General features: G+C 34.8%; 2 protein-coding genes across 4 annotated transcripts; one reads left to right on the top strand and one right to left on the bottom strand.

Annotated features, from left to right (window-relative positions):
* Positions 1–14,799: 14,799 nt before the first annotated feature.
* LOC140824582 (uncharacterized) lies at positions 14,800–17,602 on the top strand. Of its 3 annotated transcripts, none has more exons than XM_073186164.1 (3): positions 14,800–15,376; positions 16,004–16,445; positions 17,131–17,602. In XM_073186164.1, the coding sequence occupies exons 1-2, from the start codon at positions 14,913–14,915 to the stop codon at positions 16,440–16,442; spliced, it is 903 nt and encodes a 300-aa protein (XP_073042265.1). In that variant the 5' UTR covers positions 14,800–14,912; the 3' UTR covers positions 16,443–16,445; positions 17,131–17,602. The 3 variants fall into 3 exon arrangements, with proteins under 3 accessions (XP_073042265.1, XP_073042270.1, XP_073042259.1); XM_073186169.1 differs by lacking the exon at positions 17,131–17,602 and adding an exon at positions 16,721–17,104; XM_073186158.1 differs by having other exon boundaries at positions 14,801–15,376; positions 17,159–17,602.
* A 1,139-nt stretch (positions 17,603–18,741) lies between these two features.
* On the bottom strand, positions 18,742–23,791 carry LOC140824573 (uncharacterized). The gene is made up of 4 exons (XM_073186149.1): positions 23,248–23,791; positions 22,770–22,885; positions 20,166–20,409; positions 18,742–20,076 (listed from the first exon to the last, which is right to left on the bottom strand). Exons 1-4 carry the CDS (start codon positions 23,602–23,604, stop codon positions 18,757–18,759), a joined length of 2,037 nt encoding a protein of 678 aa, XP_073042250.1. The 5' UTR covers positions 23,605–23,791; the 3' UTR covers positions 18,742–18,756.
* Positions 23,792–24,932: the final 1,141 nt, after the last annotated feature.

Below are 24,932 nucleotides of genomic sequence, written 5' to 3'. Positions count from 1 at the left end.
TGGTCCCTCGAGGACAACTAGTCTAGGAGGTAAATCCTATGCTTTTGTCATTGTGGATGATTTTTCACGTTTTACTTGGACATTGTTTTTAGCCCACAAAAGTGATGCCTTTGATCATTTCAAAATTTTTGTCAAAAAGGTTGAAAATGAGAAAAATCTGTTGATCAAACAAATCCGTAGTGACCACGGAACGGAATTTCAAAATGAAAATTTTTCAATTTTTTGTCAAAGCAAAGGCATTGGTCACAATTTTTCTTGTCCTAAAACTCCTCAACAAAACGGTGTCGTTGAGAGGAAGAATAGGACCCTAGTAGAGATTGCAAGGACCATGCTATGTGAGCATTCTCTACCAAAATATTTTTGGGCTGAAGCGATGAGTTCTGCTTGTTACATCATCAATCGCGTATCAATAAGACCAATTCTCAAGAAAACTCCATACGAACTATGGAGAGGGAGAAAGCCTAACATTTCTTACTTCCGCGCTTTTGGATCAAAATGTTTCATCCACAACAATGGTAAGGACAACCTGGGTAAGTTCGATGCTAAATCGGACAAAGGTATCTTTCTTGGTTACTCTACTTCTAGCAAAGCATATAGAGTCTTTAATAAACACACTTTACTAGTTGAAGAATCTATTCATGTCATATTTGATGAAACTAACCCTTGCTTGCCTAGACCTGTTGTTTCTGATGATGATGATATAGATATCCTTGGCAAAAAGTTGGAGTCCACAAGCCTAGAGGATGTTCCTAAAGATCAAGAGGACGCACCTCTTCCGAAGGAGTGGACTACGCACAAGGATCATCCCATGGACCTCATCATTGGTAGCCCATCGAAGGGAGTATCTACTCGCTCTTCTAATATGTGCAATTATCTTGCTTTTCTTTCTCACATAGAGCCTAAGAACATAGAAGAAGCTTTACTTGATGATTCTTGGATTATTTCTATGCAAGATGAACTAAATGAATTTAGAAGGAATAAAGTTTGGAATCTTGTACCTAGACCCACTGATAGACCTGTCATAGGAACTAAATGGGTATTTAGGAACAAGTTAGATGAGCATGGTACAATCACTAGAAATAAAGCTAGGCTAGTAGCTAAAGGATATAGTCAAGAAGAGGGAATTGATTATGATGAGACTTATGCCCCTGTTGCTAGACTAGAATCCATTCGCATGCTACTTGCTTTTGCTTGCTCTAGAGACTTTAAATTGTTTCAAATGGATGTTAAAAGTGCTTTTCTTAATGGTGATTTGAAAGAAGAAGTGTATGTTGAGCAACCTGTTGGTTTTGAAGATGTGCACTTATCTGATTATGTGTATAAACTTGATAAGGCTTTGTATGGTTTGAAACAAGCTCCTAGAGCTTGGTATGAGAAATTGTCTACTTTCTTGCTGTCTAACGGTTTTTGTAGGGGTAAAGTTGATATTACCTTGTTTACCTTGACTAAAGATAATGATTTGCTGATAGTACAAATATATGTAGATGATATTATTTTTGGTGCTACTAATGAACACTTGTGTAGAGATTTTTCTAAGCTTATGCAGGATCACTTTGAGATGAGCATGATGGGCGAGCTCAACTACTTCCTTGGTCTCCAAATCAAGCAATGCAAGGATGGTTTCTTTGTCAACCAAGGGAAGTACATCAAGGAGATGCTCAAAAAGTTTGGGATGGAATCTTCCAAAGCCTCATCCACACCTATGAGCACGACAGTCAGACTCGACAAAGATGAGGGAGGTAAACCTGTTGACCAAAAATTATTTTGTAGCATGATTGGCTCCCTACTCTATGCGACTGCTAGTAGACCTGACATTATGTTTAGTGTTTGCTTGTGTGCACGATTTCAATCATGTCCAAAGGAATCACACTTATTCGCCTTAAAACGCATTTTCAAATATCTTTCAAATACTCCAAATCTCGGATTATGGTATTCTAAGAACTCATTTTTCGATTTAAAAGCTTACTGTGATACCGACTTTGGAGGATATAAGGTGGATAGAAAGAGCACTAGTGGTACTTGTTTCTTTTTGGGGAAATTGCTTGGTGTCATGGTTTTCTAAAAAGCAAAACTGTGTTGCACTTTCAACGACCGAGGCCGAGTATATGGCTGCCGGTAGTTGTTGTGCACAAATTCTTTGGATGAAGTATCAATTACTCGACTATGGTGTTACTTTTTCAAAAATTCCAATATTTTTTGATAATACAAGCACCATATGTCTAACAAAGAATCCAGTTCAACATTCTCGTACAAAACATATTGACATTCGACATCATTTTATTCGTGATCACATTGAGCAAAATGATGTTGAACTTCACTATGTTGACACCAAGAATCAAATTGCTGATATTTTTACAAAACCACTAGATGAATCTACTTTTACTCGTTTGCGTGGTGAACTTGGCATGATTGAGTTGTAAACATTAGTCAAATACTCTCGTACATATTTGTTAAATTGAGGGGGAGTATTATTAATGTGAGCATTATAATGTCGGATAATACAAATTAATTGTATTTATCCATAATTATGGCTCAACATTCTTTTATGTGCTAAATATTTTAAATTTTAGGTGTTCCTCATCTTGGCTACTTCGGAATCACCGTTCCTTATTCGGATGCTTCGTTTCACTTCGAATCCACCGAACGTGTTCGGATCGTCCGAACCGAGCCATAGAGAGTCGCGAGATACGGATTCTTAGCTTATGTTTTTGTTATTTTTGTTTATTTTATCTTTATGCATCATTGTATAAAAGACTTGCATTTATTAGTGGATATTTTTCCTGTTTATTTGTCTCTCCTTATGCTTATGTCTTTTTGATTATCGCAAAAAGGGGGAGAATTTATTTGGTTAAAATTGCTATTAATTCAACCTCTTAGACTTGTTATTTGATTAAGGGGGAGTTATTTAATAACCATTAGATTATGTTGATTATTGTTTCTCAATTTTTAACCAAGTTTTGTGATCATCAAAAAGGGGGAGATTGTTACTCCTTAAACGCATACAAATCTCGAGGATGAGATTAATATTTTTAATGCTGTAACATATCTCAAAGTTTTTGTTTTGATGATACCAAAACTTGGATTAAAAATGTACTAATGTTTTATATTGAGGCATGCAGGAAATTAAGAACAAGGTTACGTTCGGAAGATCCGAAATTTGGTTCGGACGTTCCGAAATTGTGCAAATCAGAAGCAAAGTAGAAGCTGTTCGGAAGCTGCGAGGAGCAAGTTCGGACGGTCCGAAGACGTGATCGGACGTTCCGAACACAAGAAATCAAATCGCTTCAATCCGGAGACAAATTGATCTGACTGTTGATTGAGTAGATTTCGGACGCTACGATGGACATGATCGGAAGCTACGAAGTGTTGAAGATTTCAAATCTCCGGAAACGCGGGAAAGTTCGGACGGTACGAACTGGAGTTCGGACCTTCCGAAGTTGGTCATACACTGTCTGAAAGAATCGTTCGGAAGAAACGGAGTTTGATCGGTCCCTCCGAAGCATATGTTCGGACCCTACGAAGTCAAGAACGGAAGATCCGAAGTCATTCCAGAATTACGGAAATTGATTTCAATCACATCGGAAGTTCCGAAACATAAACAGAAGATCCGAACCTTGGCGTCCAAGACTAGTATAAATAGGCCTTTGAGGATGCATTCTCAATCATCCCACTCCATTCTCTCTTGTCTCTTACAAAGCTTTCTACTATCTCTTGTGTGCGTTGATTAAAAGAGTTGTAATATCAAAAGAGTTGTAGAAAAAGAGTGAAAGTAATACTCTCGAGTGGGTTGTAAAGTTCGTGGCTATCCTTGGAGCCCTCAAGGCCAAGTAGACGCATCGAGGCGTGGTTGTAAAAGCTAGCTTGGAGCTCCTAAAGCCAAGTCGTTATAGTGATACCTCGATCCTCATCGAGAAGGGGAGACGTAGACGATTCTTCGTCGAACTTCCATAAACATCTCTATCCCTCTTTACTTTACGCATTTACTTTACTACGCATTTATTTTACGCACTTACTTTACGCATTCATTTTTATTTGTGATTGTCCCTCAAGTCTTCCGCTTGCAATTTTTGCAAACTCGTTTTAAAAACGCTAAAGGGCCTTAAAGAACCTATTCACCCCCCCCCCCCCCCCCCCAGGTTCTTCAAACATGTTGATGAAAAATATACATAATAAATCTTTATATTCAAGAAACGATAATAACAATTATATGTTGAATTCCAACAAGTTGAAACGTCTTGTGTAAACCGTTTAAGCCTCACACAATTTATTTTTTAAAATTTGCCCCATTGTTTCATAACTTGGGATGTGTATATAAATAATTAATCGTGTTCCCAATTAGTTGAATATGTGATGATAAATTTTTTAGTTCATTTTGAACACATAAATTTAAAATATGACATACTTACCAAACTAAAATGAAAAAATTTACCACCTAGTGATAGTTTGCATATTTCAATAAGCTCGGTAATACTAAAAGAATTTGTACTACCAATATCAAAATAAATTGAAACAACTTTATAAGTTAGATCATATTCTTCTAAAATAACGAATACAAATTGAGAAATATTTTGCGTTATATGTGTTTCGTTAAAACATCTATATACAAACAATCTTTTTTTAATCTTCCAAGAATTATCAATCCAATGACATGTAATACTCATATATAAACAACTTTACTAATAATCACTCCAAATATCGGAACACAAAGAAACTTTATTATATAAACTAACAAACTATTTAATTAATTCTTCTTTATTAACAATTAATTTTTTAAGTGTGCATTGGAAAGTATTTTGTGGGATATGTATAATAAAAAGATTTGCAATTGCAGAAAGCAAATTTTCAAAATATAATTTATCATTAAGACTAAAATTGTTCATCCACACAAAATTTAGTTGTTTCTTATCTAAATTTAGTTTTGTCAAATTTATAAAGTTGAGAATCATTATCCGATTGAGAAGAGAATGTTGTAATTTGAGCTTGAGAACAATCAATATAAATTTTTTACCCGATAATTTTTCTCCACGTGCCGCGACAAAGTTCCAAAACCGCATCTTTGTTGAAATTTGAAAATTTTCGAATAATATTTGCATTTGACTTGCATATCAACGGAGGGAAGAGTCACCTTTTCGAAATGTTTGGTGAATATATCGGATGTCGAGCTAGGCACCACTCGAGTTTTACTTTTAAACGTCATCATGTTTCTCATATTTTCTTGACTTTGATGATGACGTGTTTGTTAAGCCTCTTGTTCATAATCTTGATGTTCTTCATTGAAAAAATCAAGATCATAATCATCGATATCAAATGAAGAAAAACCGTGATGCTCGAACTTGGGAAGCATGATGTTTTTTCTCTTTCCTTTGCCACCCTTACGACTTAATCCATCTCCGACCATATGTATAAATATAAAATTGAAGTAATTATGAAAATAAATCAACAATTGACGATAAACCAATAAATATACTTGATATTTTGATAATCAAGAAACAATTGAGGCACAACAGTCACGTCATCATGACCATTGATTCCAAACAATTTTTTTTAAAAAAAAACGCTTGATCCGTCGAGTCGACAACAGTCACATAATTGTGACTGTAGATCTTCAATGGTCACTTAATCAACCGATCATGGTTGTTCATTTAAAAATATATATATATAAATTGGCTGACCTCGTGGGTTTACGAGTTTTATACCCGTAAACCATAACCAGGTCAAAATCATTGACACGATGTGATCATCAAAGCCGAAGAGAGATGTTTTCACTAGTTCCAACTTGTTGCTCTTCAAGTTCATTTGGTCAAGAGCTCCCTGAGTCTTTTAACACCCGCTTCACATCATAGTTAGCAATCTTGGCCTGTATTATCAGAGCATCATTGTGTGGTACGCTGATGCCCTCTAGTTCTCGGGGTCCAAAGTTGATAGTTTTCCTCTTCCCCTGAACAAAACTTTCCACTCCAAAGTTTTCTCTTCGACTCCAATCCTTTCGAGCTCATTAGAATCCCCATCTGTTGATCCCCCCGAGATCATCTTAATCACGCCTGAAGTGGGGGACTTTCCCCGATTTCTCTCTTCTCGGCCCATATCTCTTCTGGAGGGGTCATCCCGACCCTCCAGTCTGGATTGAAAACCTGGATGTTTGAGTGAAAGATGGGACCTAAACTCTTGGGAACCCTAGGAGGTCCCTGAGATCTTTTCGTCGACGGACTGACCTCAGTTAAGCTTGGTCGTGAATGAGCCAGCCTTTATTTTTTTGTATTCGCTGCTATCATGGGCACATTCCTGATGGAATGCACAGAGTTTTCCCGTCATCTGCTGGTCCTAGGGGTGTGAGGGATTTGGGATAGCCCTATCCTCATTGTAGATGTGTATTGTCTGATATCTTGAAACCTTTAAGAGAATATACACACATCAATATCAAAATATTAAATATCGTTCGGATAATGTTTTCAAATGATTGAATAAATTTACCTTTGATCATCGGTAGGGAATAATTCGGACCTCGGGAACACGATTCTACCCTTCAAATGAATGAGCCACACACAAAATCTTCTGAACCTAAGGGTGAAATTTTCGAAATCCTAAGGGGAAAAGGGAGAGAGGCTGCAGAAATGTGAAAAATAATGTAGAGAAAAAATTTGGCTTGGACCTTAGTTCTTAAATAGAAAAGTCTACATGCTGGAAGATGGACCATAAAGTTTAAATTTTAATTTTTTAGAATACTTCTCTTCCCTATAATTTTAAAAATTAAATAGCATATTTTAGTTTTAAATAAAAATTGCATAATAAACATATATTGCTTTAAAAATTTTAAACCTTGCTCACAGGCTAGTCTCGATTCTCTTCATCACTGGAATTATACTCGTATCTGAAAAACATCAAGATTCATAATTTAAATAATCAACACATTATTTTGTTAATAATGAATTAAAATTTCTTGTGAGTGGATTCGTAGATTTTTGGACCTTACAAACCAATGCTAGGCTGAGTCCACCAGTGTGGTCAGAAAAACTTTGCACATGATTCTAACCTCATAACAGTGCAACATGCTCATGTTCTCGAACCGGGTCATGTGCTACTCTGGATCTGTATTCCTATCATAATTGGTCGACTTGTGTGAATAGGTAATGGGTCATTCACTATCTGGGTAGAGAAATGACATCCCTCGAGTGGGTTCGGGGACTCCGGGAAGACCTGAACTGTCTTTCTAGCTTCTTAACTTTCTTTCTCAATTCTTCTAACTCCTTGCACGGTAAAAGCCTTTGACCCCACCTGAGAGCTCTCATCTTTATTTGTAAACTTGTCTCGAGGGTGATATTTGTCCTTGGATTCTTCATGCTCCTGATCATGACTTTTGTTGGGAGTTAATCTCTCTTCCATGACCTCATGTACAACTGCCGCTATCCATTGGGCTAGCTTTTCCAGAGAAAAGTGATGGTTTGTTGAGGGTCCTTGGGGGGCGATTTTAAGCAGGGGCGGAGGGACATGTGCTTGTACCCGGGCTGACCCAATTTTTTTGAAAAAATTTATAGGTAAATTTTGTATAATTTTAGAATAATATGATAGTAGCCGGGTATATCAATTTAAAATATTAAAAAATTTTAAAGATAAAAATTTTAGCCCGGGCGGAGTCATATTTCTGGCTCCGTCCCTGTCCTCAAGGACATTTGAGTTCGAGGTCTCCCTTTTGGAAGGATTTATTTGGGCTGATTTTCGGGTGAAACTCATATTTACGTCTATAGATCTGATTTCCCGCAGACAAAGCCAATGATGATGTTCAGGAAAATCAGATGAGCTAGGGGGCCAATTTCCCTGGCAGAGATGTTTTTCTTCCCTGTGATTGCTCGTGATCGGGTAGAATGAACCCAAGTTGGATGGTCTGCACACTTTAAAAAAAATTACTTTATTGGAGGCGCTAGAATGGTTTCCGGTACGGCCATTCCAACGCTTATTTCAGTCAAGTATTCATGCAAAGGAAAAAAATTGCTTTTTAAAGGTGAATATAGAGTAAATGCTTTTGAGAATGAAGTGAACTCCTTGATTTTACCTTTGCTGAAAGAATTTATAGGCTACCAGAGTCGCTGGCCTCTCAGAGATGCTCAGATAATGGCCACAATGTGAGGATGTGGCCAGCGATTGTGCTTTAGCGCGATATGAGAACATGGAATGAAACATGCTCCTTGATTATCGGTGGACAAGGATCATGAGCAATTGGCTTAGTCTTCCCGTGTTGCCCGATTGAAGCCATGAGCCCGGGCTTGTACAAGTTTGTAGTGGTCTGATAGGTTTCCCGGGTTGAGACTTACTCGAGATGGTTTAAACAAGGTTATCTTTTTTTACTCGAGCTGGTTTCCACCTGATCTCCTCTTGGCTTCCTGAGATCAGCTCAGGGTTCTCGGTCTTTTTTCTCACGTTCGAATCCAATAATTGTCACACCCTTACTCTATACTTAGCATAATTACCATAATCAAAATAAGGTTTGAATGATATAACTATATTATGAATCAAATCAAACAAGGGGCATCACTTTGACGGTTTGTAAAAATTTTGGCATGATGTCCCTATATTTTGTATAAGCCCAAACCAAGCAACAACATTCATATATACATAGACACAAACTCAACTCAAGCAACAACATCAACCCATATATATATAATCGTATTCTTACACACAAACATATTCTGTACCATCATACCCCTAGGCATAAACATTGTAAAACTTGTTTCAAACCCTGACATTCAATTCATTATAATACATATGCGGAAGCTATACAATAAGAAGCCCGGTTCTTGTCGAGGTGAGGCAAGTCACTAGCATCCATTGGCGAACCGGCATCCTACGCATCTTCACTACCTGATCCTGTAATACATGAGCTACGTGAGTTTATAAACTCAATAAGTTGGCACTTGTACGTATCAATATGCATCGAAGGAACATACGTATCAAGTCGTGATCAACAATGAATCTTAAAAACATGTCATACCGTAGCATATATTCAATGTTCATTTTTGTACTTGAGCCTCATTAGTTGACCTGTACTACCGTGCTTGCTTTATTATATAGCTACTACTGTGTTGAACGTCAGGGAGCAACTTTTGGCATCCCCACGTCCCATGAACATATATTGGCCAATAGCTTTGGTGGACTTAAAACCACCCATGATGTCAACAAGCTCTATATCATGTAAAAATCAGTCATTTTCCTTTCATGTTCATGTTCTTGTTCTTGACATAGCACCCATCTTCAATATTCATGAGTTCCTTACATATTTAATACATAACAATGGAATATGGTGCTATGTTTCAACAATAAATATACTAACAATGTACATATATCAATAATCAATGAGAATCATTTGAAATCATAATATTACTCATGTATTACTTCAAGAACATGCCAACTTACAGTCCAAGCGTACGAATACTTGTTTGAGACGATGTATCTTGCTCCTATACTGTCAAATACATCAATAAACCCGTCACTATGTATATACTAGGTGAAAATCACTCCTCTACATGTAGAACAACTAAAAGAGAAGAAAACTTACACCTATATGATGCTCTTGTGATGGAGAACTAAGTTTTCACTTCAAAACAATGAAGGAAATGAAGAAAGAGAGCTTTGGAGGAAGATTCTAAGTTTTTCTTTCGTGCCTTGCTGTGAAGGAAAGGGGAAAGAACTGATACAATGGCTCAGAAATTCGAAACTTATATTCTTGTATGAAAGGCCGCGCTCGGGCAGTAGTTTTCTACCGCTCGAGCGCGGAATGTTCTGTCCAAAACGTAAAATTTTGGTGCACCGGCGCTCGGGCGGTCATATTCTACCGCTCGGGCGCCATATGTTCTGTAAAATTGGTGAGCTTGTAAAGTACCGGCGCTCGGGCGGTAAAATTGGTGAGCTTGTAAAGTATCGTCGCTCCAGAAACGTCTCTTCCGTTCATAATCTAGAAAAGTGGTAAACTAGGAAGTTGTAGCTCTATGTCTTGGCTTGAATCTCCCACTGGTTTCAGGTCATTTGGAGGTCTGAGTAAAAAGTTATGCCCATTCTCCCAACATGTGTCATTGTAGGAGTGACGATACACACAACTCACTTCGGGGCGTTTTTGGCTTGTCTTCCACAATGATTTGGACAAAACCCAAAACGTGAAAGTTTTAGCATTACATCTTAGCTTTCTAATGGTTAAGGCCTCCCACAATTTGGATCAATGTTCAACTCATTATGCTAAAACCCGTACGACTACCATATTTACATCTCATTTCCCACAACTTCCATTACACTATCATTACCTACACATCTTACTCTAACTATTTAGACATATATTCATTCTCAATATATCATAGGCAATATAAAAGTCATGTTCAATCTCAATATTGATACTTCAATCATCACGTGAAATCTAATTAGCTAAATAACTACATAATAAACGACATAAACACATTATTATCATTTGTACGAGTAACCGGGCATTACAATAATGGTCCGGGCCTTTTCGAGTGTACGAACTATTATTTGAACACCATTATTTTCAAAATCCGTATGACTTGATTGAATTCATGATTGGTATGGGAGCATATTATTGAACGGAAAATTACGAGATTCGTGAACTTTATATGTTTTTATTTGTTATTTTTCATTTTCTTCACATTTATAAATTATTATTCCGCAAGATTCTTGGATTACAATGTTACATAAAGTAATTACGTGAATCTTGAAATGCAAAATAAAATGTCTTCATCAAAGAAAAACTAAATTAAATATCACATCAACATTTAATTTCTCAATTAAAAAATAAACTAGTATAAGAAGTGTCCAGATAAATATCATGTACGTAATGGTATCTTTTTGACATTATGATATCATTTATACATATAAATATGGGGACGTGTCAAAAACAAACCAGATCCGAGTCGATCGTAAAAAAATAGGTTGGGGTTAATTTGGATTTGGGTTATACCCAAAATCAAACCCGAAAAAATTAAAGCAAAAACTTGTGTGAGATAGTCTCACGTGTCGTATTTTATGAGACGGATATTTTATTTGGGTAATCAATTAAAAAATATTGTTTTTTATGCAAAGAGTATTAGTTTTTATTATGAATATCGTTAGGGTTGACCCATCTCACAGATAAAGATTCGTGAGACCGTATCACAAGAAACATACTCAAAAATTAATTGGGTGGGTCAGATTTGGGTCACCCTAGGTTGGCATGAGATGACCCGATTTTTTAACAACTTTTTTTAATAAAATTAAAAAAATTTGGCTACACTTTTTATATTGTTTGTTTGCATTATTTTTATTGTATATCGATATCATAAATTTTCATAATATAATATTTATTTTGTAAAATATTATTTTTTAAAACAATTGTTTATTTTTTACATTAAATACACTTTAAATTTTCTATAAGTTGATTTTCAAATTTATGAATTTATTCGTAAATGAGGATTGTTGATCAAATATTTATTTTGTGAAATATTTATTTTTGAAACAATTTATTGAAAGTTATTTTGATAATCTTTGACATTTTTTATTGTTATTGATCTCATTAATTTTTATATTGTAATATTTATTTTGTGAAATATTTATAATTCCTGAACAATTGCTTCTTTATTGAACTCTTAAATTTAAATATTTAATTCCAATCATATATTTAGGCAATATTTTGTTATTATGTATTTAGTTAAAATATTTTTTATATTTATTATGTGTTTTGAATTTTTATTTAATTATTTTTGTTAAATAATAAAATAATAATGTTTGCATACTTTTTGGGTTGATCGAGTGGGTCGGATTTTCCGGGTTAGTTCGGATTCAGGTTCATAGTTTTCGGGTTGATTTTATGTTTGGATTGAGTTCGAGTTGAGAAAATTTTTGTATTACTCATGCTTCAATTCGACCCAACCCGAAACTACCCAAATTCACACCCCTATAAAATTTATATATATAAGTACATTTTATGAATTTTTTTGTTAATTACTAGTTGTGTGTGTGTAAATTTTATGTATTTATTGCTAATTACTACTTTTTATGATATAGGAACCCGCAACGCTGCCCTTCAATATGCACTGGGTAAATTTTCGGACTAATTCAATAGTGTGTAAACCATGCTCAGAGCCGAATAAAAAATAAATTTGTGCTTATATTGGACAAAAGAAAAATAAATTTATTTTGAAAAAAATTACCAAAAGATCTAGGAATAATAAATTTTATAAATAAATTTAAAAGGTACAGGAGTAAAAAAAAAGTTAATACTAAAGAATAATAAATATACATTTTTTCAATTTACACACACACACATATATATATATATATATATTTCGAAATTATGGGCCTCAATAAAAAAGGACCCGAGTCGGATGACTCATTTGCCTTCAAATTGGAATAGCTTGGATCACGTTAGCCAGATAAATCGTCCGGTACTCCGGTGTGATAGGTCCATCCAAAAAATGTTGATAGAGATAATCGAACATGTAATTACTGACCAAACGTTCACCAATTCTGACAGCCCATCGGGACGTTACTAGTTGCTTGTTCATTCAAATTTATGTTCGACGAGATATATATCATATCAAATATCAAATAATTATTTTTTTAAAAAAAGCTCACAATAATGTATTCAAATTAGTGGAATTGACGAATAATTAATCAATAGTTAGAAGCTTGATTCTCTCTATATCAAGACTTGTCGATGAATATGTTGAACAAAATTTCCTCTATATGTACAAAGCTTCCCTCACAAATGTGAGCGATTAATTATATTATATTCCAAACCAATTAATTATTATTGTAGAATTTTAAAATAATCATACATTATTATAATACTAATATAAAAATATAATTTTTTTAGTCATGAAACCAAATCTTTATCATATATACATTTATAGGAAACTTTTTTTCAATAATAATAAAATGGAACAAAAAAAAAGCCAATAACTTTTTGGAAAAGCAAAAAGCATCTGGAGTACAATATTAGCTAATTTGTGAAAAGTATTGTGTTCTAGAAGTTGAATTAGTGCAAGTTGTTTTCCAAATAAGATGATTTTTTTTTGTCAAACTATTTTTTTTTAAAAAAATCTTTATTCTTAATTTTAACAATAATTTATTTGGTTGGTTGATATATACCAGTAATCAAAGAACCCCTTGCATAATAAATATTATTAAATTATATAATTTATTTAATCAAACAAAAGAGGACCACATACAATATACTTTTTTAAATATCCAAGTAGGGATCAACTAAATTTAATTGTGTTGAAGTCACCTATGGCGCCATATATTTGGCAAGTGGCCATTTATTAATGTGTGTGTATATATATATATATATATATATATATATATATATATATATATATATATATATATACATATATATATATATATATATACATATATATATATATATATATATATATATTTGTGATTACCTAACATTTAGACCTTAGTGAAACATAATTGTAAGGCCAATAATAATTCTTATAAATTAAGTCATACTCCAAGTTGTTTGCTTTTGAAAGTAAATGCATAACTACAAGATATTGGTCTCACATGATTTTTTTAAAAAATATTATCGCGTTTTCGGGTGATGCTTAACATTGAGAAAGTAGTTATAAATTTTTTATTTCTGTTGTACTTTTTAAGATCACTCCATAAAAAAAGAGATATCGTCGAACAAAATATTTGAATTATAATATATTATTTTCAGTTCAAATAAATGCTAAAAATACATGGAGATATCAATTACAAACGAATGAAATGCTTAGAAAAGTAATATATAGAATTGATTTAATTCAAAATCATATTCCGTTAATATGAAAATTCGATTATTTCGGTTTATTCTATTTAATTTTAATTATTTGTTTTTGAAAAATCAAATAAACCAAATAACCGATTTTTTCTAAATATATTTCAGTTTTTTGTCCTTCCTATGGAGTTGCATTACATTCAATCAGCATCGGGTTGGGATTGAGTTTTCCAATGAAAGTTGTTTTATGCTAGGTTTACATGAGTAGGTCTATTATGAGATGTTTTTACGAATTTTTATCTGTGAAACAGGTCAATCATATCGATATTCAAATAAAAAGTAATATTTTTTATGGATGATCCAAATAAGAGATATGTCTCACAAAATATGTTCCGTGAGATCGTCTCATACATGTTTTTGCAGATTTACATATATCATTGCCCTTAAAATGACATGTGAAGATTGAATCTACCCAATTGTCATTTTTTTAAAAAAATTTCAATTAAATTCCGTTAATAACATTAATCAATTTTTTTTGTTTCAATAAAAAAATTAGATGTGGGTCTCATGTGAGACCGTCTCACGGATACTAATCTGTGAGACAGGTCAATCATACTCATATTCACAATAAAAAGTAATACTCTTAGCACAAAAAATTATACTTTTTCATGGATGACCCAAATAAGAGATCCGTCTCACAAATTCGACCTGTGAGACCGTCTCACACAAGTTTTTGTCAAAATTTAGATGCTTCAATTTGTTTAGAAAAAAACTCAATGTCGTCGATAATTGAATTAATCGAACGCACGTGCACGGGAGTGATATTAGTTATTTTTTAAACAATATTAGGTTTTTTGAACAAAGATTAGTAATATCAAAATATAATTTGATATGCTATTCTCTACAATTTTTAGAATGAAGACCTTCGTTGGATTCTATATTTCTGGTAAAATATAATTTAAAATATTTTCCAAAAAATAATATTTTATATAAAATAATAAATTTTTAAAATGTTTTCCAAAATCCAGAGATATATAGATAACATTAGTTGAATTTAATAATTTTTTGTATCATCGTAAAACCCTAGAGTCTCCTCCTCTGGTCTCCTGAGTGCGAATCCATCTTTAACAGAGACGATACCGTAAATCACCGATAATTCGATCGTTCCGCCATGGCTCGTAACGAGGAGAAAGCTCAATCGATGCTGAATCGCTTCATTTCCATGAAAGAGGATGAGAAGAAGAAGCCCAAAGAGCGCCGCCCCTACCTCGCGTCGGAGTGCCGAGATTTGGCGGAGGCTGACAAGTGGCGCCAGCAAATCATGCGAGAAATCGGTCGAAAAGTTGCTGAAATCCAGAACGAAGGCCTCGGAGAGCACCGGCTCAGAGACTTGAACGACGAGATCAATAAATTGATTAGAGAGAAAACGCATTGGGAGAGGCGCATTGTTGAGCTTGGGGGGGCGAATCACGCGAGGTATTCAGCGAAGATGACTGATTTAGATGGAAACATCGTGGACGTTCCGAATCCAGGTGGACGTGGGCCGGGATATAGGTATTTTGGGGCGGCTAAGAAGTTGCCCGGTGTCAAGGAGTTGTTTGAGAAGCCGCCTGAGTTGCGGAAAAGGCGTACACGGTAATTTTTATTGTTCAAATTTGCTGGTTGAGTGAAGAATTGAGGCACTGTGTGTGTTTTCTTTCTTATTTTGTGGATTAGGGGTGAGGTTTTGAGTTTATGATGAGTGATATATATTGTTCCTGCTATGATAATGGTTTTGTTTGCTTTGCACATTTAGTAACCAAGGGAATTTTTTTCCAGCTGGCTACATTTTTTAAAAATTTATTGGGTACACAGTCCAATCATAAGGTGCATAAAATGAGATGGTTGTATCAAGTATACTTCTTTAGTAAACTTTTTACAGCACAAATAACAGGTTTCTGAATTAATGAATGGTTAAATTATGATAACCAATTCAGAGAGCCGGACTACAATGTTGGCCATATATGCCTTTATATTACTGACTAACTTGATATATAAGTTAGGAAACTTGGATTCTATATAGTTGTCTTGTTTGATTTTTGCTTTAAGTGAAAGTGTAAATTCATATCCTTGAATACTGAAATTTGTGATGTAAATTTTTTGGACTACGAAAGTCATGATGGGTTTTCTAATTTGTGTAATTATCTTATTGAATCCTCTTGCTATTTTATTTTATTTGTGAATGGGACTTGAGCTAATGTAGCTCATGCACATTATCCGCAGGTATGACATTTATAAAAGGATAGATGCAAGCTATTATGGTTATAGGGATGATGAGGATGGGATATTGGAGAAGTTGGAAGGGCCAGCAGAGAAAAGAATGAGGGCTGCAGCTCTGGAGGATTGGATGGAGATGGAAAAGATAAAGAAAGAGGCAAGGAGGGCGGTGAAGAGTGGAGAGGTGGCAGACGTGGGTAATGTGTCCAACATATTATTTGAGGAGGAAGAGGATGTGGTGGAGGAAGAGAGGATGAAAGAGAAGGAGAGAGAGGATAAAGAGAAAGAAAATGAATTTGTTGCGCATGTGCCACTGCCAGATGAGAAGGAGATCGAAAGGATGGTGCTGGAAAAGAGAAAGCAGGATATCTTGGACAAATACATAAGCAATGAGCTGCAGGAGGAGATGACTGAAGCAAAGACCTTGCTTAATATACAGAGATAGATGGTATGCTGTACTTGTCACTTCACATGGCTTAATGTTGCTGTTATTTTTTCAGCACGTTTAGTTGGTTGATGCATTCATTGACTGACGATCGTTGTCTCTTCTTGACATTGGGATCCTTGTTTTTTTATTCTTGTTCGTGGCATTGAATTTTTCCTTGGTTTATCAAATGAAATTTCATTATAGATGTGAGGATTATTTCAGATAATCTCCTTTCTGTTTGTTGCATTTTGAAACATAAAAATCTTTCATCTTTTTTTTATGACTGCCTTTAATAGAGGCAAAAGATATGGCATTGGAACGGGCGTATGGCATTTTCTTTCGATGAAATAAACCTGCCTTTTACTTGGTCTTTACGAGCCTGACAACTTTGTAGAGAGGTACTAGGCTGTGGTTGTCTTGCAGTTGAATCTTTTGATGAGATGTCTGATGTCATACCCTGAACGGAAGCGATCCAATTTTGGATGGCTGTGTTGTCATGTTTTTTTCTTAATCAGATTAACCTTGTTTGATGTATGATATGATAGCCATAGATGATGTCTCTATGTCCTTGCAACATGTAATAGTTGTGTATTTATTAAAGACATGCTACAGGAACTAGTGTGCTGATTCTTTCGGCCATGTGTTCTCTACCTTGGTCTAGGTTTTCAGCTTTTGTTTAGATTTTTCATGTTTCCATCTTATGAAGAAGTCAATTATATTTGCATGCTACACAGGTATGCCGTCGGTTGTGGTAGGTGACTGCTTTGCTATCAGTTGTGGGAGGTGAGTAACTTGAGATGCTTTTAAAGGTGGATGAATTATCAAGATTATGACACAATTGCTATTTGCAAGCGGCGTGCATGATGGAGGCTTAAGTAAGGCGAACCTGTCATTGATGGACTTGAAAAAATTGAGCCATAAAACTTTTGTTATGCCACTAATGATACCACTGTCAGTTGTGGAGCAATGGATATACAACTGTTGTGGATTTATTTTACCGTATGTTTAGGTTGAATGTAACCTGCAACGAGCTGCCTGAATGGTTTCTGCTAGAGGTTCCTGTATCAGGCGAGAGTTCTACTTGTTTATGTGTTTTATCAACTGAATTATTTTGTTATGCACTTGCTATTCTTGCAATTTCCGCATGTACCATGTTGCGCAAGATGAAAGCTTTTATCTATCAGATGGCACGTATACAGTCCCTTTTCACCGAACATATCAAGTAAAACAAGCTCATCATTGAAGAATGAACATAATGGTTGATATATGCGCTATTAGATTTGAGATGCAAGTGAGGTTAGGATTTTCTTGCCAAAAATTTGAACTGCACAATGACAATGAATCTTGGGGACTATCTTCCTCATTCTCTACTCTTCGTGAGATGTAGATGTTTCCTTTACCATTTCTCCCTATCCTCTGTTGTCAGCATATATGTCATGTAAAAAGAGGATTTGTCGAGTTACAAGTTACAGCATTTCAGTAATATATACATGTACAAGAAAAGAGGTAGAAAATATGAGTTTAGCCGAGCCGGATATTAAGAAACATTTAAAGCTCGGATTCGGTTGAATCAATTATATTCGAATTTGAATTTGTTTAAAGCTCGAAAATGTTAATAATTTTTTTGCTATCAAGGCTCAAGCAGGTCGAAATTCAACATGTTCACGAGCTTCTATGAAATTAAATGCGAAATGTTTGTATTTAATAAAGGTGCGAATAAGGGTGTCAAATATATTTGACATATAATTGTATAGTTTTAATAAATTGTATGTAGCAAGATTATTTTATACAACTTTTCCGTATACCTATGGAGAACACCTCCAACCATTTTAGAAGTGGCTTTGTCAGAATGTTTTTTCGAATTCACAAAAATTAGTAACAGTTCGAAGACGGTAGAAAAATGAGTTGGTGGTGGCCCGACTTTTATGAAAAGTTCCCGCAGAAGTGATCATTGTAAACTTCCACTATGTCACCTCCATTTATCAACAGTTGATGTTTGCTATGTCATGCCACGAGGTTTTGTTCTTTTCAAGTTCATTTTGGACCACTAAAAAATTACTATATCACAAGCTCGATAAAAAGGGCGACAGAATGAGATGAAGGTTACCACAAAGAAAGATAACTAAAGAAGATTATGTTTTCTTTTTAATGTTGCTCTTTAATTGCACAAGAAATGGAGGTTTGTACAGTAGGCCACATGCTACCACATTTCAAAATGATTTACTACTTTTGACAGTATAACTAACTCCCACGTATCCACAATTCTATACCAAAAACTGAAATTCCCAAAACCAGACAATTTCAATTTTATCTTCCCTCGAATTGAAATCAATCAATCCCCTTCATCAAAACGTGGCATACCAGAGTTAGATGGTTTCTCCTTTTGATCAATCAAATCATCTGTGCTACCGAATCTTTTACTGATGTCACTTCTTAATGGTTTCTCGGAGAATAAAACCAATCCCATAGTTGTCAAGCTTTGCGTTAAAACATCTACGTTGATGGTTCCACTATAAAGACCCCGGCTTCCAGCAGCAATCACATTTTGCTTGTCATCGCTGCTGCTCAGCATGGAAGGCAAAACATCAAGAAGCTGAGAATTGGGTTGGCTGGAGCCACTTATGAGCATCCGAAGCGTTTCCCTAGCACCTTTTTCTAACATGGATTCAGCATCTGGAAGAGGGTCCACAAGATTTGGATTTAATGCAGAAATTGCAGTCGAAATAGCAGGCCCTGCACTGACCAAATACCCTTGGCCAGAAGAACAGACATCAATCACTGGAATGTGGACAATTGGATCACATATCAAAGGTGTAAACGTAGGAATTTGCTGAGAAGTTGGCAGCCTGACAAAAGGCTCAGGTGCAAATGTAGGAAAATCTAGAGGAGTTTCGGCCATATTTAGGGATTGATTTGAGGTTAAAAGCCTAGACTGTCTAGTAGCTGATAGGAGAGAAGAAATCGGAGGCAGAGATAGTGATCCAGTTGATATAGATAGGTGTGAATTTCCTTTAGTGAATTGTAGAGCAGATGCAACAGGAGGGCACCAGCAATACTGAGGTGACAAGTGAGATGAGCCTGAAGAAGGAATTTGTATTTCTGAACCTGAAAATGGAATCTCCGAGGATTTTCCAAGTATCTCCAACAAACTGAATGCGGCAGAAGTACGACTTTCATTTGGTTCTGAAACTCTGTCTTGCTCAAAGCAATTAGAACTGGATGGATCAAAATTGTTTGATGAAGCAAGAGCTAAGCTTTCAACATTAGAAACGTAATTCTCCACACACCACTTCAATTTCTCTCTGGCAGCACTCCTTATAGAAGACACACTCTTAGACATGCCTTCCTTGAACTGGTTTGACTTAGGACTGAGGCTACCCTGGTAGATTAAGTTTGTCTTTGATCCTTGACTGCCACATTGCCGGACATAGGAAAATTTTTGGCACGTTGAGGAAGGTTGAGAAAAATGTTGTTCGCAAGGATCAATGCTGTCAGAGGAAGGGGAAGCTGACAGAACACCACTAACTTGAGTACTGGTTACAACTGATCCCGCGAGATAAGCATGAAGATGAGTTGCAAAAAAGTTCAGACGTGACTCACTAATTCCGCTTAGTTCAGTAAGTGAAGGTTTTCTCATAAGCAAATCCTTCATCTAGACAGACATAAAAAGACAGAATGAGGAATCATATTAATTACACAAGAAAACATTAGATCATATATGAATTGTATTGAAGATCTTACATTTTTTAGCAATTCATTTCCCAAAAGCTTAGATTTTTCAGAGCACCAAAAATAACAAACCACAGCATCGGAATTCTTAATTAAGAATGATCTTCCAGATTTGTCAGCAGAGATCTCTTCAATTTTAATGGCAGTGCATTGAGCCTTGGTGCAAAATGTTGCCAGTCTCTCCACAGAACCATCATCACCATAGAATGAGATGCGTAGGTCAGAAGTTGGCAAAAGTGAGAGGCATAATTTTCCTCTGTACAACATGACACACAAACGAAAGGATCAGAAAAGTAACCACCAGCGTGAAGCATATCACAATAGATATCAATTCTAAAGTAAAAGAGAGTTGTCATAGGCATGTGCAAGATTTCATACGTCCCCTGACTCCAACTATCAATACGAAAATGTGAGTTGTGATCGGAGTCCAATATTTAAGATGATAGACAAACTATCTAATCCTCTTCCAAAGTGATGCATGAATCTAAAGTTTTTCTCTATTAGGTACCAAGATATTCACAGATAAAGGTAAAAGGTTATGTATATTGACAGTTTCAACAAGTTTCATTTAATTTTTTTCACAACCAATTTAATCCACGGCTTAGAAGTTAGAACATGCAAGTAAGTAAATTATTAAAAAAGCCCCAAACTTAACCATCAGATATATATTGGTTCCATTCATAAGAATGAACAGAGGGAAAAAGAGATCAAATAGAATTTAAGTTGTGCAAACAATTAGAAAGATCAAAGCCCATGTAAACGTAGGAGTCCCATCCATGTCATCACGGGCATGCTATTAAAAAAATAATCAAATATCTAGAGAAGGAAAGTGGCCAAATCCATGTGATAAGAACCAAACGTACAAATTAAGATGTTACAGCAAATTTGTAAGGTAAAACTAACCAAACTATTAAAGCAAAGAATTACGATAGATATAGAACAGTTACACAACAGCAAAAGTACTATATCAGAAAAAGTAGTATATCAGCAAAAGTACTATATCAGAAAAAGCAGTATAAAAATGTAGTATGAAAAAGGACACAATTCTGGCAAGATATAGTATAATACATTAACATAAGATCATGAAGCTACCTTTAATTCTTCTTATTTCAGAGATCATTATAGTATAACGCCGAATTAACCTACAAGTCAAAAGATATTCTCACTTGGAAGGCCAAATAATTTAGCCATTACAACATAAAATACAGCACTTCGTAAGTACGGTATGGTCAACGTAGAGGACGAATAAAGTCATATTAAATACCACCTTGTCAGCAAATTATTCTTTTAATTTCTTAAACATAAATATTATCAATGAGAAATCTCAGCGACTACAAACATCTTATGCACATAAGAGAAATAATATGATACAAAAGAAAAAGGAAATGACACCAACATACTGAAGCAGATATATTCACTAAGTTGATTCAGTTAATCAGATTTCATATGAGGTTTTCATATAACAGAAGTCAGCAATAATCTCCCTTGATAACCAATATAAGAATATATATACACAACAACCTTCCCTGGTGGTCTTCACGTGTCATACGCGCACCTCATAGCAATGTAAAGTCAAGATGAAGGGATCTAAGAAGATTCCCGCATGTAGTGCCGAGATGATTTAGATAGGTCTGCACATGCACATACAAAAATGAACCCCAACATGTTCGGGGTCAGAGATGATAACACAACTCTCTAATCCTAAGAGTCAGTTGGCATGTAAAAATAATACGAAGACCCATATCATATAACAAATTGGAAACTGACCCATATCATACAACAAATTGGAAATTGTTAATTAAAAGCATCAATATGCATAATTAAGCACACACAGGCACACCAATAGATGCATATGTAAAAAACAAATGATTCTCTTCTTACAAAATGAAAGGGAAGATGATCATTCACAATGGGAAAAAAGCAAGTTTAGCAACATAAAATTGAACTCGGAAAATGTTAAAGAATTTATCACAACAAAACAACAGCCTAAGGAAACATAAAGCTGGTTTATCATTATTTTACAAAGCTATATTGTATCTTTACAACAAGTAAAAATTGAAACTCATTCCCATATAGCATTTCTGCAAAAAGATAAATTGGCAAAAGAGCTTACATAACACAAAATCGACTTCTAAAATTACATTCTTAAAAAATTGATTAAAAAGCCAATGAGGTTATCATTGCCTCAACAGACTACAACCACAATTTCCTATAATTTATTGGGCAGAGTATTTAGACCTCGTTAATTTTTATGTTATTACAGAGGTATATAAGTTAGTTGTACAAACAACGAAAAGTGTCACTAATGATTACCAATTGGGGAGTATATAAAACAAACCTCATGTCAGAATTCATATTAATTTTTTCACCCGTGACTCCTTGCACTCCAATTTATTTTTCGAAGCACTGTCTCTACCCAACCCCATATACTCAAACAAGTAAAAAGGCCCCTTTGTCTATCCCTCACATCCAAAAGAACCACCGAATCAAAAAAACTATCATAATTTGTGAAAGAAAATATTCTTAGGCACGGCACAAAATGAAGTGATCAAAACTTCGCCCATATAAAACCATATAATTTGTTATGAAACGGTACAAATGCGTGCAACAAACTACCTTATCGATGTTGGAGACAAAAGAGTTCCTTTCTTCTCGATCTTTCCAACCCGAATAGAAACAAGAGGTATGCACAGGCACCTGGCCAAAATAGCTACTTCTGATGGTTCAAAGTGCTGGGAGACGAAAAGTAGCAAACAAGTCAGTGGCCCAAAACTGAGAAAAGCAGAAGCTTCATACAACAAAAATGGTCAGAATATATACGAAGAGAGTACAAGGCAATGGAAAACTCAATTATAAGTTCAGTATCAAACAACTTCGTATATAAGCATCACAACCACAAAATGCAAGTTAATACAATTACATATAATTACTTTCATTATAAAATTACTAAATTAATGAATATCAGTTCAACAAATTGATTATTCATCAAATCAGATACGAACCCGGTTCCAAAACCTGCCACACCCATAAACCCTATCTGAAAGCAACAGGCAACACAAGCAAATCTAGTTCGACCGATCGAGCATACACATACCTGACTAAGGTGAGCTAGCAGACGATCCTCAGCCGCCCCAGTGGAAACATTGAGCTTCAGCAAAGGTTTCAACCTCTCATCCGCCCGGCACGCACCCATCACCTGAAAATCCAAAGCGCGAAACCATTGCAGAAATCCATCCTCCCTATCGCTAGTCTGAAGCAGCAGATCTCCATCCCCATCCTCCATAAATATCTCCGTCAACCTCCGCACAATCGACGGATTCGCGTTTGCCAACGTCTCAGCACCAGACGACGACTCGTCAATGGAATCATCTCCGTTGAAATTACGGTCCCCGCGATTATCATCTTCACACCGTCGGTTGTTTCCAGATTGCTTTTTCTCAGAATTAACCATTTGCCCAAAAAAAAGTTCGTAGATCTCAACGGAATCCGAAATGGAACAGTCCCTAATCTTCGGCTCTTCGAATCCGAAGAAAACAATACACAGATACAAAAATCTCAATCAAGAAACCGTAACCTAAATCAGATTGGATGAAATCTTCGGCCGATGATGAATGACGCCAAGATGAGGCATCAAATCAAATATGATTTGTAGAAGGCCCGGACTTGAAACATAATATTCTCTGTGTTTAGTGTTGGTCTGACGTCCGAAAATTATTATTGGTCTTGGACGTCAAACACGTCAGCACTGGGCCATGGTCGAGCCCATGTGTCCCACACTATAAATATCTAAGTACACGTAGCCCTACATTATTAAACAAAAAAAATATTAAAAAATATCTTTATCAAATAATAATTTATAAGTTAATTAAATTTAAAGTAAATTTTTTTTGAATCTCCAAATCCCTACTTAAGGTTGAAACAAATTTTTATAGAAAAAATGTGTTTAAATATCTGATCTTAAAAAAAATAATTTTGCATTCTTTGAGTACATATAAGTTTTTTGAGATGAAGATGGTTGCAAAACATTGAAAATATGACACTGATAAATTATATCTGAATACTAAATGTCTCAAATATGATACTAATATATGATTTTTGAGTACCCAAATATATACTACAAATATTTGTACTAATGAAATTTGTTTTTTTTGGGATAAAAATAAGCACATAATATTGAAAATATAATACTAGTATATGATATATAAGTAACAAATATTTCAGATATGATATTAATATTTGAGTACTTAAACATATGTAACAAATTTTGATATCAATAAATGTATCTAACTTTATACAGAATATATTATCTTTTGTATCATCTCTAAAATATTTAGCACTCAAATATCATATATCAATACTATATGTGTAATGTTTTGTAATAATTTTTACCCGTGCAAAAGAAATGTGGTCTTAGATAGTTCATAAATATTTTTTTGTAGATCAAGGAGTACAAACATATATTTTCTCATAGAGACTGAATGCAAACTTAAGTTTGAGGATTTAAAGTAAATTTATCATCTTATTAAAAGTTAAATTATAGTTGAGAAATTTGACATCTCTTTCATATTTTTAAAAATAAATAACTTTTATAGAACAAAAATAAAACTGTAACCACAATGGATATAAATTTTTTATCCTTATATGGTGTACTTCTTTGCGTTTTTTATGTCTTGAGTATGTCTATCGTGTTACGGTCTCACAAATCTATTTTCGTCAGACATGCTAACCCGATCTATGTTCAAAACAAAAGAAATATTCTTAGCATAAAATATAATACAT

This window comes from Primulina eburnea, chromosome 1, assembly GCF_022965805.1.
Source record: "Primulina eburnea isolate SZY01 chromosome 1, ASM2296580v1, whole genome shotgun sequence".
NCBI lineage: Eukaryota > Viridiplantae > Streptophyta > Magnoliopsida > Lamiales > Gesneriaceae > Primulina > Primulina eburnea.
The sequence above is the reverse complement of the archived record's forward strand: the minus strand, read 5'-3'. Positions and strand labels throughout refer to the sequence as shown.